Source organism: Pundamilia nyererei, unplaced genomic scaffold (assembly GCF_000239375.1).
Source record: "Pundamilia nyererei isolate P.nyererei 1_Seehausen unplaced genomic scaffold, PunNye1.0 scaffold00394, whole genome shotgun sequence".
Lineage (NCBI taxonomy): Eukaryota > Metazoa > Chordata > Actinopteri > Cichliformes > Cichlidae > Pundamilia > Pundamilia nyererei.
In genome coordinates, this window is record NW_005187795.1 from 208,251 (window position 1) to 228,345 (window position 20,095).

At 48.9% G+C, this 20,095-nt stretch overlaps 3 protein-coding genes across 7 annotated transcripts in view; 2 read left to right on the top strand and 1 right to left on the bottom strand.

Annotated features, from left to right (window-relative positions):
• Positions 1–5,821, top strand: part of utp18 (UTP18 small subunit processome component) — a 24,152-nt gene extending 18,331 nt beyond the window's left edge. Inside the window, exons 10-11 of the mRNA XM_013915896.1 lie at positions 5,254–5,433; positions 5,650–5,821. Coding sequence (XP_013771350.1) covers positions 5,254–5,433; positions 5,650–5,821 — 352 coding nt within the window. The remainder of the gene's footprint in view (positions 1–5,253; positions 5,434–5,649) is intronic.
• On the top strand, positions 2,041–11,901 carry btr30 (bloodthirsty-related gene family, member 30). Of its 5 annotated transcripts, none has more exons than XM_013915898.1 (13): positions 2,041–2,165; positions 6,054–6,171; positions 6,548–6,991; positions 7,224–7,328; positions 7,703–7,798; positions 7,914–8,147; positions 8,234–8,432; positions 8,515–8,604; positions 9,330–9,356; positions 9,609–9,635; positions 10,521–10,696; positions 10,776–10,931; positions 11,413–11,901. In XM_013915898.1, exons 2-13 carry the CDS (start codon positions 6,064–6,066, stop codon positions 11,620–11,622), a joined length of 1,872 nt encoding a protein of 623 aa, XP_013771352.1. In that variant the 5' UTR covers positions 2,041–2,165; positions 6,054–6,063; the 3' UTR covers positions 11,623–11,901. The 5 variants fall into 5 exon arrangements, with proteins under 5 accessions (XP_013771352.1, XP_013771353.1, XP_005753066.1 ...); XM_013915899.1 differs by lacking the exon at positions 2,041–2,165 and adding an exon at positions 2,193–2,270; XM_005753009.1 differs by lacking the exon at positions 2,041–2,165 and adding an exon at positions 2,278–2,339.
• A 1,485-nt stretch (positions 11,902–13,386) lies between these two features.
• Positions 13,387–19,495, bottom strand: ube2m (ubiquitin conjugating enzyme E2 M). The gene is made up of 6 exons (XM_005753010.2): positions 19,051–19,495; positions 17,200–17,294; positions 16,840–16,878; positions 14,902–15,005; positions 14,734–14,797; positions 13,387–14,618 (listed from the first exon to the last, which is right to left on the bottom strand). The coding sequence occupies exons 1-6, from the start codon at positions 19,163–19,165 to the stop codon at positions 14,478–14,480; spliced, it is 558 nt and encodes a 185-aa protein (XP_005753067.1). The 5' UTR covers positions 19,166–19,495; the 3' UTR covers positions 13,387–14,477.
• Positions 19,496–20,095: the final 600 nt, after the last annotated feature.

Here is a 20,095-nt window from a genome sequence, read left to right on the forward strand (position 1 = left end):
AGCAGATGGCCCCGCCCCTCCCTGAGCCTGGTTCTGCTGGAGGTTTCTTCCTGTTAAAAGGGAGTTTTTCCTTCCCACTGTCGCCAAAGTGCTGCTCATAGGGGGTCATATGATTGTTGGGTTTTTCTCTGTATGTGTTATTGTAGGGTCGACCTTACACCATAAAGAGCCTTGAGGCGACTGTTGTGCTTTTGCGCTATATAAATAAAGTTGGATTTGAGCGCTTGTCGTCATGAATCGATCATGTGATCGTGACCCCGTCCGTGGACAGCAGGAGGTAAAAGTTTAAAAACGGCAGTGTGGACTTTTCTGTGTGATCAGCTGTTAATACGACACAAAGTCAAACAGGAAACTGAGGGTGAAGTCACCGCCACCACATACAGGTCGCCTCAGCAGCAGTGTGACGTTTGGAGGCGGAGCTCTGATGCCATGTACGCGGTCTGCTGACCCCTAATCACATGACAGCTTTTACTTTGAAATCCAGTTTATCCTGTTTGGAGAGTCACAAAGTGAGCGAGTTCTCGGGGTGAAGAGCGCCCCCGTGTGGTAAAGAGCTGGAACAGCTGAGAGCGCGCCAGAGCGAGTCTCACACACACAATTACATCCATGACACACTGACCTGGACACACTTAGGCTTCTGTGAGATGATTACGTGTGTGCGGCTCGCGTCACGTTCCCGTACATGCTAACGTTGACCCTGCTCTCTGTCTCCAGGTTGCTGCATTACAAAGAGTTCTGAGGGGCGGAGCTTCGAGCAGGAATCAGACTGTTTCTGTAAATACTGAAACCTGCAGAGGACCAATCAGCTGCAGGAGGCGGAGTTTGTTTTATTGTTTGTATGATGTGATTTCATAAAGACTCAAAGAGGATCCCTGCAGTTTCCTCCGTTTGTTCCAAACCAGTTTTATGAAACTCACTAAAAATCATCAAAATACAAAAATGTCAAAGAAAAAACGTTTTGTGTGGATTTGACGAACTGTCATCGTAGAAATAATGTTTTTGTTTGTCTTAAAAACAAAGTTTCATTTTGAGTTCAGATAAAATATTTTATTGATAAATAACATCGCAGTGAGCTTTAATTAAAGAGGAAGAATTTAAGCTGCAGGTTCGTAATGATTGTAAATAAAAGTCTTTTGTAGAATCTCATCACAGAAATCACTGATTAGCTCTCATCGTGTAATAAACACACACACACTGTATAATGGGTCATTATGACACATACAGGTCCGGTTGGAAGGCTGAATTCGTCGATAATAATATTCTACAGTCTGTCTCATAATTCCTCGCACAGGTGACGTCTCCACTGATCGACTGGTTGGTTTGATTTGATTACATCAAGTGAATTTAGTGATTTTTGAGCTGTTTGCCATCATTGAGCTTCGGTACAGCAAACAGCTGTCTCATGATCAGTCAGCATTGAGGAAGTTGCAGAGGTGACCAATCAGATGAGAGGAAGATAACCGTCAGACTGGATTTGCCAGCTCGCTCGCGCTGCTGCAGGAATGTCCTCGGTCCTGTCCGTCCGCCTCCTTCAGGCTGAAGCATGAAAAGCTCGCGTCCCTCCCAAAAACTCGTCAGCGCTCGCTTCCAACCGTCACGTTAACTTGGTCCTCGAGCCAGGCATCACCCAACCTGCTGCCATCACAGTTCCAGAGGTCAAAGGTCAAATTCTTGTCGAAAATAAAGTTTGAAAGATTTTTTCCTGTTTTATTTAAGCTTTTATTAAATGAATAAATAAATCTAATATTGATGTTTTCATTTCATGTTTATTTTATAACATTTATTAAATACGATTCTTTAATATTTGTTTCATCAGCTATAATTTAGATACATTTTTGTTGTCATTTCATTTAGTTTGGGTTTGTTTGAAGTCTGATGACATGATTGAAGTTATGAGAAGATCATTTTAATGTTTCTTTGTTTTTAAACTTCGGGACTGAAACATTTTTAAAAACCAATAAAAGGATTCGATCTGATCGATCGGATGTTAAAATGCGTCTGAAAGTGGGAGGAGCAACAATCTCACCCCCCAGCTGCATAAACATCCACCCACCAAACTAACCTGACCGCTTTCTGCACCTGTTGGCCCCGCCCACGCTGACATCACAGAGGAGCACTAACCAGAGTTTCAGGATCCAGAAACGCCTGACCTGACAGAGAGGAAGGTAAGAGCTTTTCCCTGTTTCACGTAGAATGATCTGGACTCACAGACTGATCTTAAATCACAGGAACAAAAACGTGCGGGTTTGGCTGTGTCTCTGATTGGTCAGGTGAGCACACCTGTGCAGGTGTTCCTGTGAGTTTGGCCTCCTGAGTCCGAGCTGCAGGTGGAGCCTGCTGTAGGTTTGATTCCAGACGTCTAACCTGACGTGAGACAACAAAATCTTTACAACCAAAGTCTGAACCTGTTTGTAATCGTGTGGCGTCTGAGCACCTGTGGAGAGGCTCACACCTGAGCGCCAGCTTTTACTTTCAGTCTGGACCAGGGCTGCCCAATCCCGGTCCTCGAGAGCTACCGTCCTGCAGCTTTTAGATGCATCCCTACTCCAACACAGCTGAATCAAATGGTTTGATTACCTCTTCAGCATGCCATCGTGTTTGGCAAAGGCCTGATAACAAGCCATTCATTTGATTCAGGTGTGTGGGAACAAGGATGCATCTAAAAGCTGCAGGACGGTAGCTCTCGAGGACCGGGATTGGGCAGCCCTGGTCTGGACTAACACTGGGCTGCAGACACGCTGATGTCTGAAAGTTTGAAGTTTCTGGGTCATGGAGAGGATCTGATTGGCTGCTGTGACGAGGTGTTTCTCTGCTTCCTGTTCCACCTCGTCGCTCACTGGACACGAGCAGCTGTGGGAGGCAGAAGTGAAGCTGGTGCTGCCGGGTTAAATCCACACAGTTAGTCTGTGTGCTGGTGGAAGAGCGGCGCCTTTACACCGAAACCAACAGCTGCCGGTTTGTCCTGACTGAGTGGGACGCGTTGGTCCTAACCCACCGGTGGCGTGCAGACACCTGACGACGTCCCCCGCCCCAGTGGAGGCGGTGTCAGGCTGGGTGGCTGACCCGCACAGACGCCCCGAGGATGGACTCGGGTTCAGATTTAGCCCAAACCGACCGAGATGTGCAGAGATGCTCTGACTGCTCTCAGGATTCAAAATTCAGATGATCTGCAGTTACATGAAGCATTTTTCACTCTCTGCTCGTTTTGACGCTTTGAAACAAACAAACCGAACTGATCACATTTTTAGACTGTTTTCATTTCTCTGGCGTTCTGCGGGAATCTGTCCGGTTACAGTCGTTTAAAATGACTCTGACTTGTTTCCATGTGCTGATCTTATCCCAGCTCTGACTCACTGCGACGCAGACCTGCTCGTGGTGAAACACGTAACAGGTGTTGATGCGTCTGAATTCTCCGATGTGCGTGCAGCACTCGGGGCACGCGCAGCCTTTTATCGGTCGCGTCCACGCTCCCACATGTTTTTACTCGGCTCTCACTTCCTGTTCTGGAAATAATGGAGGAAATTACATGGTCTCGAGTGGGGGGTTATTAAGTCGATTCGGCACAAACATGTAAACACAGAGCGTGGATCGTCCACAGACGCAGTTTCTGAGCTGCAGGTTTCATCACTCTGACCAACACTGACTGAACCAGCAGCAGAAGATCAAACTATGCTTCATGTTTGATAAACATCATCATCATCATCACTTCTGTTGCGTCCTGCACGGCGCTCTCTCTGTGCACTCAGAGACCATCAGATCTGCATTATTCTCTGCTGCTGTGTTCAGTGCTGTCGGCCTCTGACAGCAAAGCCTCATCTCTGCTGTTCACACTGAACAAATGTGAACTTCAACGATTGCTCAGCTGTGTCTGTGACTCTTCTTCACTTCAGCAGCATCAGCTCATCTTCACATGTTGATTCATGGTTTTATTTTAAATGGTAAATGGCCTGTGTTTGTATAGCACTTTACACCACATCCAGTCATCCACACATTCACACACTGGTGATGGAAAGCCACAGCCACCCTGGGGCGCACTGACAGAGGCGAGGCTGCACTGGCGCCACCGGGCCCTCTGACCACCACCAGTAGGCAACGGGTGAAGTGTCTTCGGGCCTCGAACCGGCAACCTTCCGAATACAAGGCGAACTCTCACCTCTTGAGCCACAATCGCCCCAGGTTTAAGGTTATCTGCTTTAAAAAGCCAGGCCAGGAAACTCTGCTTCATGTGTTTCTGCTTTAGCCTCAGTGACTTTGACACAAAGGCCTCTGCTGTGATGCTCACACCTCTGATCAAGTCTCACAGTGTCAGCTTGGTTTTATACACAGACACAAAATATGGAGATGAACTGATAACTGATCAGAATTAGAATATTTCTGACTGACTGAGTGAAAACTGAATCGAATCAAAGTGAATCGATACCCAGCGCTGGCCTCGAGGGTCAGCTGTGGTAAACAGCCCTGTGATTGGCTGGTGACCTGTGCAGGTGTGGCTAAGAACAGGTGGGCCGTTTAAGTCCATCCTGGTGCTGCTTCATCATCAGCGGTTTGTTTCTCTGAGGTGAGCTGGTGTGGGCTTTATACTTCACAGACGTCATGCGGACGATTCGGTTTTTATCAGGATTCCTCCGAAACTTGCCGATGGATTTGTTTTACATGTTCCGGAGACGATGAACTTTGTCTGGCTCTGGATCAGGGAATTTTTAGAAGCGTTCTTTCAGACAGAGACTGGACTTTTGGATCAGCTGCTCTCTGAATGTTTTACAGTGTAGATGTGCAGATGTTTCCAGATGTTGGCGGAGCGACGCTTTGATCCTGACGGGAATGAAATCAGCTGAAGCTCAGAGTGAAGATGAGATGAGTTTGTTTGAAATGATCTCATCACAGATGAATCGCCTCAGGCTCGCTGCTCGGCCTCTGATGAAGAGGAGTGGTGCGTCCTCGCTTTGAGAGTGATGAAGGTGAGAGGTCATCCTCTGGCTGAAGCCCCACCAACTTCTGCCTCTAGGGTGGAGCTGCTCGAACAAGCCGGAGGACCCGAACGGTTGATGCTGTTCGTCTGGAAAAGGGCACATCCAGACGAGCAGCATCAACCTTTCGGGATTTCCTTACCTGGATGACTGAGCATGAACACAAACTGGAGGATCGCGGTGACGCTGCAGCTGAGGCGCTCCTGCTGCTATCAGAACCAGTTCCTCCAGCGCAGTGACGCTGAATAAACCTGCTGCCGATCTCCTGTGACCAATCCAAACTCAGACGTCACGGAGGAAACGGGCCGAGGCGCAGCAGCCCACCCGACTCGCTCGGCTGCCTCTCCATCAGCATCCAGAACGTCCAGTTCAGTGGGAGCTCACGCAGCGTGATGCTGCAGGGCGCCGAGGCCATGCCTCTCCTCGCAGACACGCCTCTGCTTCACTCTAAACTGCAGTTTCACGTGTCGGCTTAAAAGCACAGTTTTAATCTTTTAAGGCCTGGAAGCTTCACCTGTGACCTCACGGGAACACAAAGGAGCAGGTCCCTTTAAACAGCTGGCCCCGCCCTCTCCACCTGTCCAGGCCTGAGCAGGTGTGCCATGTCTGTCCCCGGGCTCTGACTTATTGCTGGTTTTTTCTGGGTCAGCGTTCAGTGCGGTTTGGCGTGGGCATCCTGCAGGTCTGAGCAGATAAACATCGCCTCCTCATCCTCCGCCCGCTCCACCATCGCTTCACCGCAACGCTGCTTCATGGCCACCAACCTGACACCGCTGGAAAGCCGGGTGTTTGATATGCAGCAGCATCTGTGGGTGGATTTGATGATTGAAGAGCGTCGAACACCAGCAGCCTGACACCACCTGCTCCGTGTCACAGCTGTGGGAGACGCCCACAGACTCGGGTCTGCTGCTGCGCCCACAGGTCTGGTTGGTGGCCATGAAGCATCGTCATGGTGAAGCAAACCCAGATGTTCTGACTGAAGTTTATCAGTCAGAACATCTGGGTCGCCGGGCGGTGACGCTCTGAAAGGTTACAGATGTTAAAGCGCCTGATCCTAAACCCCGCCTCCTCTGTGTCCTCCTCCAGGAGCAGCACGATGGCAGAGTCGACGGAGCTGTTCACAGAGCAGGAGCTCACCTGTTCCATCTGCCTCGACCTGTTCACCGACCCCGTCTCCACCCCCTGCGGACACAACTTCTGCCAGGTGAGTCCACCTGCAGGTGTGAGCACAGGGGCGCTGTGCGTGGAAGCTGCTGCTGAAGGTTCACCCAGCTGTAATGATCAGGAAACGTAAACAAATCTGTGATCATTGACGTGTTTCTGCTGCTCGGCACGTCCTGAAATGCTTCATTTGTACAAGCTGCTCTCGATTCTGAGTGTTGTTGTTGTTGTTGTTGTTACTATGACGACGATGGTGTTGATTAGCTGCTGTTTTTGGCAGGTCAGGTATTCGTCCTGCTTTACAGCCTTTTAAGAACTAACTAATCACAGGGTCTGCAGCAGTGTTAGTAATGCAAACAGAAAACTACCTGGGGGTGCGTTCAGGTGCAGTGGGTTACTGGTGCGTCCTGTGCCCGCAGGCGTGTATCGGTGGTTACTGGGCGTCCAGTGCCGTGTCCACCTGTCCACTGTGCAAACATCAGTTTGAAGGACGTCCTCAGCTCAGCATCAACAAAGTCTTTGCTCAGATCGCAGAAAAGTACAAACAGACTCACTATGCACCGTTACCGTTGCCCTTCGGTAATGGGGCGCCCGGCGCCGCGATGGCGGGCGCCATGAACACCAACCCCTTCCTGACGCCTGAGCCATCAGTAGCTCAGGCGAACGGGGACGTAGTGTGGTGCGACGTTTGTACGGGAATCAAACAGCCCGCCGTCAGCTCCTGTCTCACCTGCACCGCCTCCTACTGCACTGAGCACGTGCAGCCACATCACACCACGCCATTCTACGCCAAACACCCCCTGATGGACCCCCAGGAGGCCCTGAGGGGCCGCACCTGCTCCGTCCACCGGCGCCTGATGGAGGTATTTATTTTTCTCTATGATTGCTTGATTTGATGTTTATGTAACATTTAAATATTTGAATGTTTTTTTTATTTTAAAATGGTCAGTTTCAGATGTTACAATAATTTTATATATTTTGAACAAATTCAAAAATAATTAGTTTTATTTTAATAACTGGTTTTATTTTATCATGTAAGTAAAACTTTTTCATATCAGTTCATGTTCTGCATTGATGAGCGGCTCACCTGTGCAGGTGTACTGCAGGACGTGTGAGAGCTGCATCTGTGCCATCTGCGTGCTGGAGGAACATCGGATGCATAAAACTGTCTCCGTGCAAACTGAGAGGCTCAGCAAGCAGGTACAAATATCCCAGATTATTCCCGGGAACGCCATTTATTAAAGTAATTTGATTCTGTTTTTTATTTCATCTCATTTTGGTTGACTGTTATGTTTGTTAATGCTGCTCATTACATTTCATTACAATTCATCATTTAATTTATTATTACATTTATTATTTGTTGTAAATTTGTAAATTTTATTTGAAATTAATGAATTTTTGCAATTTTTTTTTTGTTTCTTTTTGATGAAAAACAAAGATTTTAAAATGATGAAAAAACATTCTGGAATGAAAATAAATCCTTGGAGATGGATACAAAAAGTAAATTCATCGTTTGGTCCAAAGTGATTTTTGTTGTGGCTCTTTGACTCGACCGTGTCCGCCTGCCTCTTCAGAAACAGGTGTCCAGGACGGAGCAGGAGATCCTGAACCGGATCAAGGAGAAGGAGATCCGTGTGACGGAGCTGAAGAAGAAGCTGGACAGCCTGCAGGTGACTCACCTGTTTGCTCCTTATGTAAAAACCTGGCGGGGCGGGTGGAGCCTGTGGAAGACGATGGCGTTGTCGCTCTCTTCTCACCAAACATCTGAACCCGTCTGTGTTTCAGAGCCATGCTGACAGAGAGCGCGGCGAGGTTGAACACCTGCTGAACGACCTGTCCGGCTCGTTGGACCAGATCCGGTCTCATGTGGTGGGCGGGATCGTGACCCAGCTGGATGCTGTGATGACAAAGGGGGACGGGATGGTGAACCGCCTGGAGGAGGAGCTTAGCCAGCTGACAGAGAGGAGAGCCGCGCTGGAGGCGCAGGCTACCAGTCAAGATCACATCGCCTTCCTGAAGGTGAGGACGCCTGCAGTCACCGATCCCAGAATCACAACAGAGGCCTGCTTCATCACCCCTCTTCATCACCCCTCTTCCTCCCTCAGACATACGAGGCGACCACGGCTCCTCTGGCCGAGGATCTGCAGGCCCAGGCGGATGACGACTCGCAGCTGGTGCTCCACTTCCATCTGGGCGAGGTGAAGCTCGCTTTGTCCGAGGTCAAGGAAAAGATGGAGGAGATCCGGACCGGGGAGATCCGCTCGCGAGGACTGCGAGGACCCCGAGGATCCCGAGCGGACTCCTGTGAGTTCCAGATGTTACAGCACAGTCTGCACATGTTGGGTTCCAGATGTTTCCTCTGAGTCGTTTCTTTCACCTGTTTCAGTTTCAGCCGGTGACATGATGGCGGCCGAGAGCATGCTCAGTCTGAGAGCCAGCACGGCCAGTCTCAGGAAGAGCCAGTGGTCCCTGAAAGGTGAGAGGTCGGAGGTCACTTCCTGTATCTACCTGCAGGTGTGCCACAATCCGATCATTCCAAGCTCCTCTGTGGAGCCCTGCAATAAAGAGTGACTCTATTCTACTCTATTCTCCTTACTGAGGGAAGAATTTATCCAGTCAGAATAAGCCAGAGAAGCGAGCTCCGTCAGAGGCAGTTACGGCCACGGTGTAGGATGGAGCGCTGTTGCACACACTCAAGACACCACCCACGAAAACACACGCTGATTATAAATGTACATTATCATCACCTCACTGCACTCTGTGTACATATGAAAAAGGAAACTATGGAGCGGTTCTTATATAGCCCTGGTCTACTCTGAGCACTCAGAGCTTCCCGTCCTCGCACGTGCACACATGTCCTCGCACGTGCACACATGTGGACATGAGTCCACACATGGACACTCTGATGGGGTCAGTATCATGCCCAGTGATATTTGGCACGATTGAACCACAAACCTTCAGATCAGCAGATGTGCATGCGCAGTATTTTGGCTCTTTTTGTACTTCACTTTTCTTCCTGTGCCCTGTGAATGTCCACAGTGTCTCTGTCTCTGCTGTGGGAACATGTTGCTTACCTCGACAGGTTGACTTGTTTAGGGAAGTGCTGCTCATCCCACAATTTCTTATTTTGAGGAAATGAGTTACAAGTTGTGGGGCTTTTATTGTGAAAGAATAACTGAGTGTTTTCCTGTCTACTTTCAGACCTAAAGAAGAGCAAGCAGGTGTCAGGTACGTACCTGTGTGAGTGTGCAGCAGACATGGATGCTCACCGTCAGCCTTTCAGACACCGATAACGAAATTATGAATCAACTCAAAGATGACAGATTTTTTTTTAAATGCTGGTCGTTTTTAAACGACACAAAGATGAAGTGAAAGGATAAAAACGCTGAGTTGTTAGAGAAGCTGTAGCGGTGGGAGGTTTGTGAAGAGATGAGAGCTTGTTTCTGATTGCTGATGAAATGTGTTCGTTTGTTGTTGCAGGATACAAGAAGGCCCGACTCTACATGGGTGAGGTTTTCAGCGTTTTGGTTTCTGGGTGATTCGGTTGATGCAGGTCGGGTTTGGTTATAACTGCATTCACACAGACAGACAGCTGCCAGCTAATGCTGGGCAACATCCAAGTAAAACACTCTGGCTCCGCCCCCCAGATGCTCTCTTACCATAGTAACCTCACAGCAGCCACGTTACTTGTCACATGATCTCATTAAACAGCCCAAACACGGTCCAGAGGTCCAGCTCAGGTGAAGCTAGCCACCTGTATCACCATCCACCTTTCAGTCACAGAGGCCACACCCCCTAATAAAGCACATTTTAAATGATACACAAACAGTTTCAGGCTGTAAATGTTTGTTTCTGCTGTAAGTTTGAACATGGGGGCTGACTCACTGCTGCCTCTACTGGAGGAACTGCAGGTTTAGCCTCATGGTGAGGTCTTCACATTATATATTTCTAAGCAAAGATACGTAATAGTGCTTCATTGGATTCAGCGTTGTTACATATATTTGATTTCTGTACTGTAGAGGAGCTTTGCATGATTCACAGTTCAAAATAATCCTCCTGTATCAGATACTGGGCCTCAGCGCAGGTCCTCTCTTCATCCTCTGAACGTTGTGATTGGCTGCCCTTCATAATCGTCAGATGGGTTCAGCTCATGTGGTAGAATCGACCGTAAAGGGGATGTGCCCTCGCTACCTTTAGATTCACAGGGTTACTGAAGCTGACTCTGAGATCACTGATATGAAACTCCAAGGTTCAAACAGGGGAAGTCCACCTTTACTCATCCTGTGGTGAGGTGTCGGGATCGTCCTGGATCGAGTTCTTCAGCCATTGTGATGACTATTTCAGCCTCCAGGGGACCTTGCTGTTATGTTTACCTGTGCTTGTTGCTTCCAGAGGACGTGACGCTGAACCCGGTGACGGCGTATCCCTTCCTGATCCTGTCCGAGGACCGTAAGCAGGTGAAGAGAGGAGAGAAGCTGCAGTTCTACAGAAACAGCCCGCACAGGTTCGACGTCTGGTCCTGCGTCCTCGCCAAGGAGGGATTCAGCTCCGGGCGCCACTACTGGGAGGTCAGGACCCAACCGGCCTTGGGACTGGGTTCAGTAATGGCTAGCAGGATCCAAGTCTGATCTCAGGTGTGTTTTTCAGGTGTGCGTCGGGGAGAATAAAGACTGGAAGCTGGGCGTGGTCAGCGAGTCGGCTCAGAGGAAGGGTCTGTTCGATATGTGCCCGTCTCACGGATACTACGCCATCTGGTGGAGCAGCAGCCAGCTGAGGGCGCTCACCACGCCACCGCTCACCAAGGTCCAGTCCACGTTTCACATGCACTTATGTACGGAAGGCCACTGGTGCCGCAAGAAAGCAGCCACTCAGACTTAAACATTAATTTGGTCAGCATGACTTTAACATAGAAAATCTCTAAATTTAATTGAAATAAGTTGGCGCAAAAAGTACCCAAAATCCATCATTTCCACACATTTAATAACTTTAAAATCTGATGAAATTAATTCTATTGTGTGTTAATGACAAAATTTTAAGGCAAGAAGGATGCAAACAGGCCCATCCTGTAAAGCTCAATAAAAAAATACAAATTAAATTTATGTTTATTTATGTTTATGTAATTTATGTTTTTAATGCAACAGTTAAACTTTGAGTCCTTTCATGAATACAAAAACACCACAGTGTCTTTTTAGCACCAGTGGGCTTCCACACCTTGAGGCTTCTTGACAGTTTGCAACTTCTGTCGACTCGTCTTAATCGTATTCTGTTTGCGTCTCACCTGCAGGTCAAAGGTCACCACCCCAAGCTGCGACAGGTGGGCGTGTTCCTGGACATGGAGGAGGGTCAGGTGTCCCTTTACAATGTGAAGTCGGGCTCAGAGATCTACAGCTTCCACACATCCACTGAGTTCACCGAGAGGATGTTTCCTCTGCTGGGGACCGGAGACAAAGAAGTCCCCCTGATCCTCCTCACCACGCTGCAGCACCCGGCCTGAGGGACTGGGACCAGAACCGGGACCAACCGGAGGGTCAATGCTGAGCGAACTAAGAGCAGAGGAACTGCAGGTGGAGTCGAATCGTCCTCACGTTGATCTCCAGACTCTGCAGTGAGACTTGAAACAACAAAGGATGTTTGTCTCGTTTTGTCCCCGTTAGATCCTGACAGGCGATGGTTTTGTAATATCGATCACTGAAGAACGATGTGCTCTTACAGCCAGAGCTGCTTCTTAAATTTGTAAATATGGTCATAAAAATACATCAAATGAATCGAGGGAACCAACTTTTTTTTTTTTAACAATTAAAATGATATAAAGAAGTTTTCACTTTGTGTAACCAGTTTGTTTTTGTAACGCTGTGAAACTAAAAGATTAGTAACACTAAACCTTTACTGAGCTTTTGTGAAACACTAAACATAAAATTATTAAACTCAAAGCAAATAGTTGATGTCATGAATACGTCACGTTTAATGTAACAGCTTATCGAACAATAGTTAAATTCTGTTTTCATATTTTTTCTAAATGTGTTGCCTTTTTTTGGCAACATATTGGCAACCTTCTTTTCGGGGGGCGGGCGCAGCAGCTTCTAGTGGACGTCAGAGGAACTGCAGCCATAGTGATAGTTAATAACTGACAGTTAAATTATTTTATGAAAAACAAACGTTTCAGCGTGACCTCGGATTTTTGCCAGACGTCCGTGTACTGTAAAGCTTGTTTTTCCAGTAGATTCTGAGAAGTGTCGAATAATGTTGGAAATAAAAGTGAACTTGTTAAATAAAGAAAAGAAAAATTGAGGTTGTTGACGTGTTTTTTTTTTCTTCTTTTATTCATGTTGCTGAAACACAATCTTACTGTGATCAAAGGTCAAGGTTCAGATCTGGGATCACACCACAATCGCAAAATCCCTCCATGCGTCCAGACCCGACCCTCACATCACAGCTCGGATCAGAAACTCTTCGTTTCATTTCTTCATTTTCACCTTCTGATTGGTTTTACTTCCTGCTGCTCACTGCCATTGCTCCAGCTTGTTTCTCTGATGTGGGACGAGCTCAGGACCAGTCACATGCTTTTAAACAATGTATTCCTGACACTCGTTATTAGATTAAAAGAACCAGGTAACGCACGCTCGCTGCACGAGTCCATGGTTGTCATCGGTGACGCTGAAACAGAAATTATGTCCCTGTTTAAACCTTTCACATGTCAAACGTCTGCTGCGTGCTCCGACCTGCCAGGCAGTCCGACAACTTCCTAAAAGCAGGTTATTAGCTCAGTGCCCCCTACTGTCCCACCCATGTTACTACAGCTCCAGCTCCTGGTCGTAACGAGCTCACTGAAACTGAGCGTGGTGCTGAAACGGGACGCCAGGGCCGCTGTCTCTCCACGCTCAGCTGATTACCGTAGGGCAGGGTATCAGGGTGCTGAGGCGTCTGCTCAGGCATTAACATCAGCACAGAAAATATGCACCACGAGCTTCATGCTTCATGTTATCCTTACACCACCGAGCACCGATGCGTAGAGCCCGCCGCAGAGCCCGCCGCAGAGCCTTACCCGACCATCTTTAAGCTCCTCCCCCCACACTGGTGATATCATCTGTGGCGATCGAGGACGGAAGTGACATCAGCACAGCTCTACTCATTCAACTTCATATTTTATTTAACATAAATCATACTGCAGTCAGTGTGAACAGCCGGGGTTTCAATATACACAATAGAATCGTAACATTTTAACCCCCTCCCCCTTAACCCCACCCACAACCCCCCCAAATGAAAATCGACCCCCCCTCCCCCTGTAACCCTGCCCCCAGACCTACAAGCCTTTAAACATAACCCTCCCACCCTATAACAGCCCCACCCATCTCACACAGCTCCGCCCACCAACCCTGTCTTCATGTTTCCATCTAGCAGCGAACTCCAAACTTCTCCATCTGCCACACCTGCAGAGTGTCATGTGACCACCTTAAGCACAATGGCACTAACAAGCCCCTCACATAAAATCAAGCTCCACCTCCACACCACCCGCAGAGTAACAAGCCCCTCCCTCCAGTGTAGGCACACACAAAAATCAAAAACATGTAGCATCTCCTAGCATTGCTAACAGACTCCGCCCTCTCCCACAAGCCACTCCCCCTTTGCTGGAGAAGAAAAAAAATAAAAAAATGGAGCATGTGCTTAAGGCCCCTCTCCTACAAGCCCCTCCCCTTGTGCTGACATTATCATTACACCTGCAGGTGCAGCAGATGGCTTTAAGGCTCCGCCTACAGGTGGTCACAAGCGCCACCCACAAGTGTCCATACAACACTGAAGCTGCTAGGGTTTGGAGTTTGCTGCTAGTGGACTTGCATGTCACCAACAAGGGGGCGGGTCCATTCTAACCGCCCGTCTGATGTCAGGCTCCCTCGCCAAAAACTCGAAAACTAACAAAAAGAAAAAAACAAAATCACATGAGTATCATCACCAGCATCATGGCCATCACTGACCACCCTGCCCTCCCCCTCCCCCGTCCATCATCATCATCATCATCATCGGCGGCCGTCTGCTGGCAGCCATCTTTTTGAGTCCATTCAGGTGTGTGTTGTGTGTCGGCGTCCCGCGGCGGCATGTCGACGGTTCAATGCTGCGTCTCAGAAGTTAAACAGAGAGAAACAGGAGGGGAGGGAGGAGGCAGAGGGGGAGGATGAGGTTCTTCTTCTTTTGTTTTGAAACAGAAAAGCGTCTTCTGGTGTGCTGCTTCCTGTCGCCGCAGCTCCTGCTTCAGCCAACGAGCAGGACCGGGGAGGAGGGGGAGGAGAAGTAGTGAAGGTGGTGGGAGGGGGGAGGTGGGATGGGAGGGAGCTCAGAGGATGATGGGACGCTAAGTTATTTAAGACATCTCTCAAAGTAGGTGGCGCCCACGTAGCCGCCCCTCAGGGAGCGATGGACATTCTGCTCGAAGAGCCGCCGGTTCGTCTGCAGGACCTCCGCCGCCTCCTTGTTCAGCGGATCCTCTGGGTTTGGCTCCTGCGGGGGGAGACGGGGAAGCAAAAGGCGACAACAGTCGTTAAATGTCTCGTTACAAAACGTTCACCAGCTGAGGGCAGCACTGAGCCGCAGAAGAGAAAACATGCGCACTCACTAGAAATAGATACTGTAGGCCGTAGATGATGGAGTTTATTGTCAGCACGGGCTTCCAGTCCTCTCTGTGGAGAAGAAGGAACAGGTGAGCAGCAGAAGCCCTCACCTGGAAACGCTCACCTGTCTGACCTCAGTGTGACCTCAAGTTTGATTTTAAGAACGCACACACCTTAGGATGTTTAGGCAGACGTTGCCCTCCAGGTCGATGTTGGGGTGATACACCATCGTCTCACATTTTACCTTTGGGGGGTCGTGGGGGTAACCCTGTCCTACCTGAAACACACACACACTGTCAGATCACCTGCTTCTTAACGAGCCCCCGGCGATGACCCTCGAAATGTCGCCGGACCCTCTGAGCTGAGATTAGATTAGCAGCCTCTACAGGTGAGGTCAGAAGTCTCCGCCAATCACAGGCGTGGATGTCAGGATGGAACGACTGTACAGCAAACATCAAAGGAGTTGGAAGAACAGGTCTGTGAAGACGTTTCATCCCAGAAGCTTCTCTGTCACAGACTTTAGTGGGAGTGGCCCTAAGAGTATTCATCATGTGACTCATCACAGCCAAGGTGTGAAAAAGGCGTGGGTGATTATCAGATGTCTTGGAACCATTGTGAGACTTTGCCCCACCCCATCATGTGACCCACTGAGGTCACCTGATGCAGGTTGTGAGTGGGCGTCAGGGGTCTGGGAAGGATCTCAGACCAGTGTAGGTGGCGAATGTGAACACTGGCATCCTGGATAGAGTGACCTTTGACCTTTAGATGCAGATGAGTGTTTTGCTTTTAGAGCTGAAGAAGCTTGTTGGATGAGACGAAACATCTTCAACAACCAAACACGTCTGCTGGCTTTCTTCCCGAGCTCCTCGGACTTCCCTGAGCTGAATGATGTACAGCAAACTCCTTCAATGACTCTAAAGAACAAGTATGCATTTGCTTTTCTCTGATCCACACAGGCCCAGATACACAGACATCTTTTATTAAGCGAGTTTTATTTTGACACGGTCAGGTTATTCAGATGTGTCACCACTTTGGCCTGGAAGAAAGGCCCAAACTGCCCCCCTTCAGATGACACCACATTGGTTGGGATGTTCAGGAACCACCGAGACTCAAGCCTGCCATGACCCACAGCGAAGCCAGTTTCACATCGCCACGGACCGAGAGGGTCCCAACCAAGAAAGAAGCACCTGCTCCAAAATCAAAACCTTTAAAAACGTGTACCTGCCCACATGGATGAACCAAATGCCTCCAGGAGAAGAGTCTGATGGTCAGAGACAAAGACTGAGCTGTGTGGCCAAAGGTTAGTGGTGGTGTGTTCATTTATTGGCCCTGTGTGGAGCAGGGAAACGCCAACACTAATTCAAACCTGTTTTTTTAGAGTTTGCTGTACAGTCACTTCAGCCTGGAACAAGAACATCCAGGCCCATGACGACTGACCACAGCTACCAGTCGCCAATGGTGACGGTCCACTCCGATCCTGAAATATAAAAACTATAATTTAAATGCATTAAAATGAGCCACGCACTTATCAAAACGTCTCTTTGCCTTCCTGTAAATCATCAGCGACGAGCCTCCTCTCCTGACCCCCACCGGCGTTCCTACCGGCCTGCAGCAGCCACCGCAGGAAGTCTGCAGGCGGGCCAGCAGGAAGACCAGATGGACTCAGGAGACCTGTAGGACCGTGGAACGTCACACAAGTCTGTCAGCGATTATGATGAATCCACCTGCTAGTCCTTTACGGGCTCACCTGCAGAAACCTCAGGACTTCTTACAGCTCAACCATGAGGACATCTAAACACTGCGTGAAAGGCAGCACCTGATTTATAACACCAGAGAAAATGAGAGCCTCGTGGAGAAAACGGAAGAAAAAAGTGATTTTATCATCGCTGCAAGCCAAATTCATAAATAAAGTGATAATTAAATAATGGAGCTACATTAGTGAGCCTGTTATTGATGTTCTCAGGGCGCTGTGGGCCGGACTTTACACAGGTGAGACCTGTTGTTAGACCAGTGGAGGCTGCTGAGGGTCAGACTGTTTCAGGATTATTTCAGCATGAAGAGCCGAGGGTGGAGCCGAGGGTGGAGCAGAGAGAGAGACGGCTGTTTCTCACCTTAAAGCTGAAGACAAACTTTCCTCCTTTGTAAAAACCCTGAGAGACAAAAAGACAGACAGAGGCAGACTCGTTAGCTCAGCATCATCTTCATCTCCCGATTCAGCCCCTCATCCTCACTCTGTACAAACTGAGGTTTCATACACCTGTGTGCCACATGAGTGGGAACAATCGGCTCTGGTGCAGCAGTGTCTGAAACTGGTCCTGCGCTCACAGGTGGAGGTGTTTCACTGCTTTTACAGACAGCACTGCTCGTGATACTGACGCACACCTGCAGCTCTCACAGGTGTTTGTCCTCAAAGTCAGAGAGGAATAAAGTTTTTATGCAATCACGTCTCTGAATGAAACGCACACACGCACCTCGTCCGGTGAAATGATGAGTCTGAAGTTGAGGAGGTCGTCATCATCGGGGAAGTTGATCTCACACGTCTTTGGTAAGTTCAACTCATTGATGTCTGAAAAACAAACACAGGCAGGTGTTACTGATTCTGATTCGTCCTCGGGAATCAAAGACGTCCTTCATCTCTTCTTCTTTCACCTTTCAGAGGCTCATGAAAACATCTGGAGCTCTAAATACCTTGTCTGTATGCTAGGACCTGTGAAAAGCAGTGCTGACACGAAGGTCTCTGAACTGTCCCAAAAGACTTAAAAATCCAGAACAACATCTGGAACACTTTCAGCTAGAACTGGAACCTTCTCCAAGACCTCCTTCAGCATTTCTCAATCTCACCTTGGTATTTAAGGACTTCTAAAACCTCTGGACCTCTTTAAATATTCTTAAAAATCTCCACATATTGTGTTCTTTAGGACTTCAAAAATGTTATGTCATCATCTCCAAAATCTCAATAACCTCCAGAGAAGAACACAAACCTCCTTAATCAACTTAGATGAGCATCAATGAGAAATGACGGCCTAGACCCACGAGGTAAAGAAATAAAAGGACCATTATGAAACAAATCTAATCAACTTTTATGTGTCAAAACGTTTTTGCCAGAATGTGGAAGAACAACTTCCAAATGTAAAAAACCCTGATCTTGTCGCAGGTTTAGGGGGTGACTCTGAAACCACTGGATACCTTCTTGTTGTTTAAGGCACCAAAACATCTGGACCATCTTCAGAATTGCTTTGATCCCGTGTGGTGGGTCAGAGCGGGCCCAGGTGGTCACTCAGGTCTGCTAAACACAGGTTGGAACCCAGACCCACAGGCCTGCAGATCCCCTGAGGACCCCAAACCTCTGCAACCCCATGAATCGCTGAGATTCAAATTGTCATTCATCAGGTGGGTGGAGGCAAGAAGAAGTAGGTGGTTGGTGTCAGGAACACGTGCTTTTTCTTGGACACTTGCTGGGGCATCACCGCCCAGCCTTTTGGCCTGTGTCACTCCTGCTCGGGTTATGCTCCAGATAAGAGACCAAAAGGTATGAAACCACCGACAACCAGCCAATCAGATCCATGGAAACCACAGAGCCCATTCCAGCAGATCACTTAGAAGTTGAGAAGGGTTTCAGACCTGTCCAGGTCAGATGCTGCAAAGTAGACAGATAGAGCTGATAAGTCAGACAGATCCTGATAAGGTGAGCTGGACTCTGAGAATAGGGACCTGAGGCTGTTCTCCTATTGGTCACCCACACCAGGTGACTCACAAGGCGTCTGACAGGCAGGCAGGACCCTCAGAGTCTACTGTGATCCACCACACAGGTTCAGCCTGGTTCTAACCCTGCAGTCTAAGCCGGGCTCTGATCTGCGTTCACCTGTCGCCCTGCAGCCCCTCGGGTCGACCTGCACCTGAGGAGGATAGAGGGTCAGGAGGGTGGGCGCTGTGCTCAGGTGTTTCACTGAGTCCCTGTGTTCCTAACTCACCTGGTGTTAGGTAGAAGTGGACCCCGCGGAACTGACACAGCAGTTAGAGGCTAGCTGGCGTTAGCCGTCAGTGTTTACGGCTATCCGGCGTTAGCTGTTAGCAGCTGTGTTCCGGGTTAGTGTTGTTAGCTGCTAGCTGCTGCTAACTGCGTGCTAACACCTTTAGCCTGCGTTTTGTTTTCATGTAGCACAGCCGGGCTAGCAGCCCTAGCTAACACCAGCTTCAGCCGCAGTTAGTCGGCCAGCCGTTAGCCCGAGTGAGCTACAGCAACACCGGGTCTGGGTTTGAGAGCCCTGGGTCCCGTGGGTTCGGTGTCGGCCGGTGGGTAACTCTCGGCTAACAGAGCCTACCTTTCTGTATTCGGAGCTGGGCCGCGCTGGCTTTCTTGCCCCCGGCTCCGGTTCTGTTTCCTCCAGCAGATTCCTCGTCTTTCTTCTGCTGCTTCAGGGAAAAGAGCTTAATCATCTTCAGTTATTTGACACACGAGGCGTCCCTTCTGTGAGCCGTCAGCGGGTCTGAGAGGGTCTGAGAGCGGGGTGGTTTCCCAACAGCACCGTGATGTGAATGGAGCCGGTGCGTCTGATCACGGAGGCAGGAGGAGCTAGCAGCGGAGCTAGCAGCGAGCTGGCTAGCGGGAGAGAGGGGAGGGGAGGGGAGGAGAGGAGGAGGGTTGAGCGCGCGCGCGTGTGTGTTGGTCTGAAACACGTGAAAGTCCACTGGTGCCAGAAGAAAACAATCGCGAGATGGTCTGGGGGCTGCTGGAAAGAGTGAGGGGGCCACAGGCAGGTAAACCCAGCTTTAAAAACTCTGGGTTCAAGAAAAGTGATGAAAAGCACCTGAACGTGAGTTTGAAGGTGTTTGTGATGAACAGCTGTCTCTTCAGTGAGGGAGGAGAGTGTGCTCAGCACCTCCGGCCTCCGTGCTGGTGTTCCAGTTCAGCCCGATGCAGATGTGGAGTGTAGGCTTCCTGTCTCAGGACAGGTGCTCCATGCAGTTACCCTCTTCCTTCAGAAGCTGTAGGGGTCATGACCCAAAGCTGAAGCTGTTCAAGGCAGACAGGAATTCATCTTTACAAAAATAAAACTTGTTTTTCGTGCAGTCTTCTCGTATTAAATCAGAGTCCCATAACTGTCTGCCTGTAAGTACAGGTGGGGTCTATATGGCAGCACAGGGCGCTGAAGGTGGAATTTAAAACATTGACCTTTAACCTTCTGCTGTGAAGACTGGTTTTTGCTGACAGTTTGGATCCAGGTGGATGTGACCAAGAAAGCGCAGGTAGACTAAAAACACTGCAAATAAAAAAACAGCAGTGTACTGATTCAGTGTAGTCTGCAGTTATCACAGCGAGGAGTCTCAGCATCCGTGAGTTATGCTTTACTATTATCCATCCCAGAC

Excerpts from the sequence above, each read along its gene's own strand:
- btr30 (XM_013915898.1), top strand. The coding sequence starts at position 6,064 with ATGGCAGAGTCGACGGAGCTGTTCACAGAGCAGGAGCTCACCTGTTCC. Across the intron at positions 6,992-7,223 it reads TCCACCGGCGCCTGATGGAG|GTGTACTGCAGGACGTGTGA; the intron begins GTATTTATTTTT and ends TCACCTGTGCAG. Across the intron at positions 10,932-11,412 it reads CCACGCCACCGCTCACCAAG|GTCAAAGGTCACCACCCCAA; the intron begins GTCCAGTCCACG and ends TCTCACCTGCAG.
- ube2m (XM_005753010.2), bottom strand. The coding sequence starts at position 19,165 with ATGATTAAGCTCTTTTCCCTGAAGCAGCAGAAGAAAGACGAGGAATCT. Across the intron at positions 16,879-17,199 it reads TCATCATTTCACCGGACGAG|GGTTTTTACAAAGGAGGAAA; the intron begins GTGCGTGTGTGC and ends TTTGTCTCTCAG. Across the intron at positions 15,006-16,839 it reads AGTTTGTCTTCAGCTTTAAG|GTAGGACAGGGTTACCCCCA; the intron begins GTGAGAAACAGC and ends TGTGTGTTTCAG.